Source organism: Atta cephalotes, assembly GCF_000143395.1.
Source record: "Atta cephalotes unplaced genomic scaffold scaffold00017, whole genome shotgun sequence".
Taxonomy (NCBI): domain Eukaryota; kingdom Metazoa; phylum Arthropoda; class Insecta; order Hymenoptera; family Formicidae; genus Atta; species Atta cephalotes.
Window position 1 is genome coordinate 575,701 of NW_012130081.1, and position 7,711 is coordinate 583,411.

General features: G+C 30.1%; 1 protein-coding gene across 1 annotated transcript in view; it reads left to right on the forward strand.

Moving 5' to 3' along the window:
- LOC105618472 (glutamate decarboxylase) overlaps positions 1–3,801 on the forward strand; it is an 18,024-nt gene extending 14,223 nt beyond the window's left edge. Inside the window, exons 7-10 of the mRNA XM_012200006.1 lie at positions 1,732–1,810; positions 3,016–3,165; positions 3,311–3,505; positions 3,628–3,801. Coding sequence (XP_012055396.1) covers positions 1,732–1,810; positions 3,016–3,165; positions 3,311–3,505; positions 3,628–3,801 — 598 coding nt within the window. The remainder of the gene's footprint in view (positions 1–1,731; positions 1,811–3,015; positions 3,166–3,310; positions 3,506–3,627) is intronic.
- The last annotated feature ends 3,910 nt before the right edge of the window (positions 3,802–7,711 follow it).

Below are 7,711 nucleotides of genomic sequence, written 5' to 3' on the forward strand. Positions count from 1 at the left end.
CACATATATATATATATATATATATATATACGTGCATTACACTAAGGGTATGGGTAATTAACATCCCCTGCAATATATATCAAGCGGCTTTTGGGGTTGGCACCTTGGATGAATTTAAAAGTGAATGGAGGGACGCCGTATGCGCCAGTTTCAGCTGCGAATCGCATTAATCACTTGCTTTATACACGCTTCTCAAGTAAAGCTTGTGCGTCTTATGTGAAGAAAAAAGTTTGTACCTAATTCTTCTTTTCTATTAAATTAATACTCCTAAATTTTCGTAAAAAGTTTATATTAAGTTTTACGTAAAAAGTCTAAAGTGCTATTTTAATTTTAATTTATTGCTATAATTAAAATATAAAAAAATGATAAATTACGAAATAATTCAAACAAATACTTTCTTGCCTAAATTAATGTTTTCTTTTAAATAAATTTTTTATTGCATCAATATTTATTCAAATTTAAAATGAAGAATGTTGTAGAATATTTATTTTGCTTGCCAAATTTAATATACAATAAAAAAATATAAATGATTATAAGTTCTCAGCAGAGCGTAACAAAAAATACAAATAAAAAATAGAAAATGGACGTTAATGTTAATTTAAAAATATTACATAAGAATTATATAGATTATAAGAGATTAAATTCTATTTGTTTTAAACAAATTAAAGATCTATTTGATTTAAACGAATAGATATGTATGTCGATCTGTAACATAAAGAAGGATGCACACGAGTGAATAATGGACAAAGTCTGTTAATGACGCGAATCGCGCTTCAAGGGTGCTTCAAGAGTACCCTCGTATCATTCACAGGAAGTTCAGGCAGCACGCAGGACTGGCGCGCGATAAACATGTCACTTGCCAAGTATCAAATATTTATCATAAAGCACGCAACTTATGTACTCAAAGCAAAATTTTACAAAAAATAACACCTTTTCAGTTTTCCATAAATCCCACATAATTTTATTTATGTATAGATATTTATAACAAATATTTATCATAACACTTTGTTTTATTGTTTGCCATATTTTTCATTGAATTTAATTCTTTTATGCTTCAATAATTTTGCACAACACTAATCGCTAAAACAAAACCACACAAATTTGGGTCAAGGAATGTGAATGTGGATTCTCACATATCACAATGCTTTTTCAAGGATTAAGAAGGGTTAGAGGTTTTTACCGCCAGAGTGGGTCTCCGAGGACCAGGGGGTTAAATCCGGTCCCGTGGTTATATTAATAGCTCTTCTCTCGAATTGATAGACCCCCTTCCGTGGGCACGGCGGGAAGATAACTCATATTTTATCCCCTATTGGTTCCCGTGGGAGTGGATAAGAGTTTGACGACCAGCTGAGGTCGGCTGGCTTTTTCAGTCAACTCGATGAAGGCTCGCTTCGACAGGTTGCTGATAAGACAAAAGAAGAATAATTTTCTGCACTTATTCGTAAAATGTACGATTTATTTGATACACTTTGTTATCACAGAGACCTTTCCTATTAGTGAAATAAAAAATTGAAGTGAGTTTTTCTTAGCATAAAATTATACTTTGTACATTTATAAAGAAACTTAATGATACCTTTAATGTTTAGGAGAAAAACATAAATACATTTACTTTTATCGCATAAATTCCACATTTAAAAGTATAAAAATTAAATATCTTTTAAAAGTATAAAAATTAGATATCAAAGAAAATTTGAAATTTTTGTGAAATTCCAACAATATTTGATTTTTCAGAGCTGATTCAGTGACATGGAATCCACATAAACTTATGGGAGCTCTGCTTCAATGTTCCAGTATTCACTTTAAGGAAGACGTAAGTTATGAAATTAGACGTTATTAATTAGATAATATTTTCATTAAAACAAAAAATCTTTAAATTACAAAAATTATAAATAATTATCAGTAATCTAATTCAATAGGAAATACTATAAAAAAATATTATTAATACTATTGTCTTGTTTGTGTTATTTATAGATCATTCCGATTTCTGACACCTTATTTTTCCTTCTTTAATATTTTATTCTTATATGACTGAGATATTAAGAAATAAATATCTAAAATAATAATATGCACAAATAAACAGTAACATTGCACATCCACGTTTAACACATCGGCGTCATACTTTTAGAAATCTTCCCTGTTTCCGAGAGCTGAAATTCCTACATCGCGTAAGGGCAACGAGACAACACTAGTCGCATTCCAAGGGGTAGACCTACGTGCCGGGGCGCTTGGCACTACAGGAATTTAATTAAACTAAGAGATAACATATGTTGCCGTCCGTCTACAGCGCACGCTGTCGGGGAGGGTCTATCTCCCCACGCGACTCAGTTATTGCTAACTCCGAACTTCCCCTTCGGATATTAAAATTCCGTGCACCGGCTGCCGCGAGATATCCAGGGGAGAACGCATCGTGCTTTTGTTGGACCGCGTTACCATTGACGTTGAAGCGCGATGTCCAAAGGATGCTTTGTTATAACAGTGACAATTGTGTTGTTTCATCAGTTGATACAGGTCTACAAGACGCGTATATGAAAGTATTTATTTTTTTATATTTATGACTATAATAATAAAATAATTATTCTCTTGTCAGTATTAGAAAACAGTAGGCAATAATAATAATGCTTAACATGGGAATTAAAGGATTTTTTCTTAGCTTAAAAATACAGCATTCGTTAGTTATGTAAATCAATGTTATATAAAATTCTCTAAGTGACGTGAAACATTCATAAATAATAAAGCTAAAAAATAATCTTGTCTAAAACAATGGTGGTCAATAATGGAGTGCAACATTGGTGCGGAATATCCGCCATTTTGTAAATTCAATATCCTGAGTATTTCTCCTCACGCGCATGTGTTGAAGTGTCGTATCGACCCAGACGGACTCGCCCTCTTCCTCCTCCGGCGACCTGTCAATCGTAAACCATGCGAAACAATTCCGGAAACGCTTCGTTATCGGAAAAATGTTATAGACATCGTCTCTCGTATGTTTTGAAAGCGAGAGCTGTTTCCATTTTGCAGGGACTACTGATCAGCTGTAACCAAATGTCCGCGGAATACCTGTTTATGACGGACAAGCTGTACGACGTGAGGTACGACACTGGCGATAAGGTCATTCAATGCGGGCGTCACAACGACATTTTCAAGCTTTGGTTGCAATGGCGCGCCAAGGTACAAAATCCATTGTTACAGAAAGGCGACTTTATGCTTTTTCATTAGACGTCAACATTCTCCTCGGCATTATTCTCAATAACATATAGGCTGTATTTCCACAGCGATTGAAACTGGGAAATGAATCTATTATTTTATCATTTAGGGAACAGAGGGTTTCGAGAAGCACATGGATCGGCTGATGGAACTGGCGGAATACATGGTTAGAAGGATTAAACAAATGCCCGACAAATATTATTTGATCCTCGAACCTGAGTTAGTGAACGTCTGTTTTTGGTATCTACCTACGCGCGTACGAAACATGCCACATACCGCGGAAAGAATAAAAATCTTAGGCGAGGTGCGTTTGATGAATTTAAAGACATACAAAGTATAATGTCTAATAAAGCCGAACAAAGTTCAATTTTAGAAGTTTTCTTCCGTAGAAATTTTAGAATAAGAGAGAATTGTTTATTCTTCTAGATATGTCCAATTTTGAAAGGTCGCATGATGCAAGCTGGCACTCTGATGGTTGGCTACCAACCAGATGATCGACGGCCCAACTTCTTCAGGAACATCATTTCCAGTGCCGCTGTAACAGAGGTCGACGTCGATTTTCTCCTGGCTGAGATGGATCGATTGGGCCATGACTTGTAAGAAATCTGTCCATATATAGGCAATATAGGCATTAATCGTACGATGTGCAGCGATTAGCCGACTGGTACACCAAATCCATGATTTGTCTGATAATGGGTGCATTTTTCGCGACACGTTCTAAAAATGTTATAAATTCGAGGATCAGGTCATAAAATTCAGAATCACCAATATGAACGTAAGGCATACGAAGAAATAGACGATTGTATTATTATGATGGGAGAAAAATATCCCTGGTATTATTTTCTCTAATTTTTCTGTTAAAATGACGTTACATTTTAATAACGTAAATGTCATAAATTATTTATTTTATTTGAATAAGGTTTTATTAACCAAGATTATAATATAATTTTTTGTAAACTTTGTTTTACATAGTGTAAAGATATCAATTTCTAATTAATTTAGTCTATTTAAATTTGATTAGATTGAGCAAGGAAAACATTTCTTGTGAATTCTTTAGACTATTATGCATTTATCTGTGATTCATTCATAACATGTTTTATAAAATATAATGAATCGGTAGTTTATATATTATAGTTTATTACTATAGTTTATTAGTTCATTAGAAGAATAATTTAATTTGACTCATTATTGACTAGAAAAGACGATGATATTAATGAAAAATTGATGTGTAGTTAAACGCTTCTTTATTCTGCCATCAGTTTGCAACAGCTACCTGCACGTCGAAAAATATATATACATAGTATATAAGTTTTCTAGATTTAAACGAAATACACGGCATATCCAAGAAACGAAGTTATGAATCAAGTTACAAAGTTAAAGATGCTTCCGGCCGTAAGCTATGCAGATTTGTTATTTTTTTGCTGCTCGATGCGCGATAAATATTTATGCAAGTAATAAAATTTATTGATTATTAATCGAAGCAATAATAGTGTACATCTGCTTTCCAAATGAAACATTTAAATACAAATTTTTCATCTTGAAACGCGGATTAGGATATCGTTCAAAATTTACATATTGAAAATTTCATTTTAATGTGTATAATACTTTTGTGCATGACATATCAAGTTACTTTTGAAAGATTTAGTATAAAGTTACAAATGATTCTTTAAATTTATAAAAGAATGTTTTCTTCTTGCAAATATTTTATATTTACGAACATGTTAAATATATTTAATTTGTTAACTAATTTTTGTACAGTTTATTTGAAGTATTCTATTCCACCATTTGCATCTTACGCTCTTATTAAATCTTCTTTTTTATCTATTGATTATTAGATGTCTCAAATATTTTTGAAGTTAATAGTTCAAATTATTAAATTATCATATCAACAAATTATATAATTAATAATTAAATCGTTACATAGCTAAAATTGTTTGATAAGCTTGTTAAAAATTATACACAATTAATTAAAGTTGAAAAAAATAAATTCCCACGCATTCAAATAAAAATATTTTTCATAATTTAATCAGAATCTGCAATTTGTCCATAATACACTGGAACGAAAGCAAGTATGTTTTCTGACTGTGTAAAAATCCGTTTAGAATGTAAATTGTAAGCATTGTGGCTAATCTGTCGGAGCTTAAATGTTGCTCTGTCCCCATTGTACGATTTGCAACGAATCGTCAGCCAATAACTACGGAATAGAAAATTTCTATCGCCGTAGCGTTAGGGATAGATAGCACAAATACGACATTATTTTCCATAGAAAATAGATTTAACACCGGACGTTATTCTGTTGGAATATTGACGAAGTTTATAATTTATCGATTGTTTGCGAAAACACCGTTACAAGATGGACTTCATCTATTATATACAAAAATATATGTATATTATAATTTACTGTTAAACAGTTCTAATTGAAAGGAGAGTATTAATATATATTTAATATAGATATATAAAAAAAAGTATAAATATATAAATATATCAAAACATATATTTAGTGTTGAAATTTTAAGAATACAAAACATAAACCCATGAAAGTACACGCTTTTTCGAATATTCGTGCGAACGGTTATTATTTTTTATAATTAGTTCGTCGATTCTGTTAGAAATTTGTATTATTTAAATGTCATAAACACATTATTAAAAGTAATGATTGCACATCACAATATATTGTGCAATGCAACAATTATTTTTAATATTCTCTTACATTAATTTCCAACAAAGTATTATCTATAATTTTTCTGATATTTATTTGATGATAATTCATTTTCTTTTATTTCGTGAGCATTATTTGAAATTATACAAATAATAGATACGTACTACAAACACAGTAAATTTATTACGAATGACGATCACAAGCGTTTCGATCTGTTTGACACTTGCAATAGAACAATTCTATAGATTTCGATTCACTCGCCAATACGGAATAACAAGAAAAAGACGTTTAAGTAAGTAATATGAAATATCTAGATGTAATTACACAAGAATTATAAGTGTATTTATGTACACACGCATCTTCGAATCACATCGTGTTTCTTTTTCTGTTGACGACTGTCGCGACAATTAATTAAGTTTAAACGAATATATTTAGAACTTGGGGAACTGCAGTTAGTGCCGGGATTAAATTAATACAGGATTATTCGAAGTAGAAAGCAATCGATATATCCTGTTACTTGTAATTTAATGCCAAAGATGTTATTCCTATATAAATGAAAGCGCTTGTGGCTGATGGATTATAGCGGGTGATGTCAATTCAATTTGAAACGTTTATAATGTGTAAAATATAAAGCGCATTATATATATATATATGCTGAACTCTGCCTCAATGAGACAAGTAAATATAAAATTCATTCAAAAGGAAAGTAATTTATTGTAGTGTGTTGATACTTTTGAGTAAAAAAAAAATAAAAGATTTATTTTTCTCTATTTAAAATATATTCATCTTTTATCTGCTCTTATATAAAATTTGTATAAAAGACCATTAATAAGAATTTTTATTTGAAATAAAAATATAAACATTTTTTGAATACGATAATTTTATATTACGTAGAAAATATAAAAGTTTTTATAAAGTAGTTTTTAAACAAAAATTACAGCTAATGTTGTCAAAATTTGGAATACCGTAAAATTAAATTGTATTTGTTGATTCAGAGTTCAAGCAATTTATTTGCAATTATTGTGCGCCAAAGAAGGGACAAAATGTATTTTTCGAGAAGAAAATTAATTAAATGATTCACATCTGACCAGTAAACCGATACCTGTAAAAAAGAATTCTATCGAATTATTGTTAATTATTATTCATAATTCTATCGGCGTTGCGAGTTTTTTTAGACATAGTTGTTGGCACTGCCGACATAGTAATCAACTAATCTACTCATAAATCTCTCTCATGGTTACACACGTCTTATTAATTCCCGTGTAAACGATCGTTTTTTTAAGCGAAGAGTGATATATTTGTACGGAAATACTCGTCCCTGTAGACTCCTAATTAATTTGCTTATATAATTAGCAGATATATTGACATTTGGTACCATATTTTCCGTAATATTTTTACGCATATTTGCGGTTTAATGTCAGTATAATAGATATTAGTAATAATATTAATGTAGTAAAGTATTAAAATACCAATTTATTAGATAAATTACACTAATAAAATTTAGAATTGCAAATGTTATCTTAATTTTTTGTAGATAATCAGTAAATCATATTATAAAAAAATTTGTACATAAAATGCCATTTAACGCGTGTGAATATTTTACATATTGTTGGCGCGATATAAAATTTTTAATGTAAATTTTTTTTAAATAAATATTATATTTAATTCTTATATAGTATTGTGCATATTGAGAAAAAATTTATTAAATCTTAACATATTTTTTTTCAATAGTACTAATTTAATATTTATTTATGTCAGTAAATAAATTGACTCAATAAAAAAATGATAATTGAACTTAATTCCCGTATTAAACATATGTTTAAATTTAATAAAAATCTAGTACTATTCAAA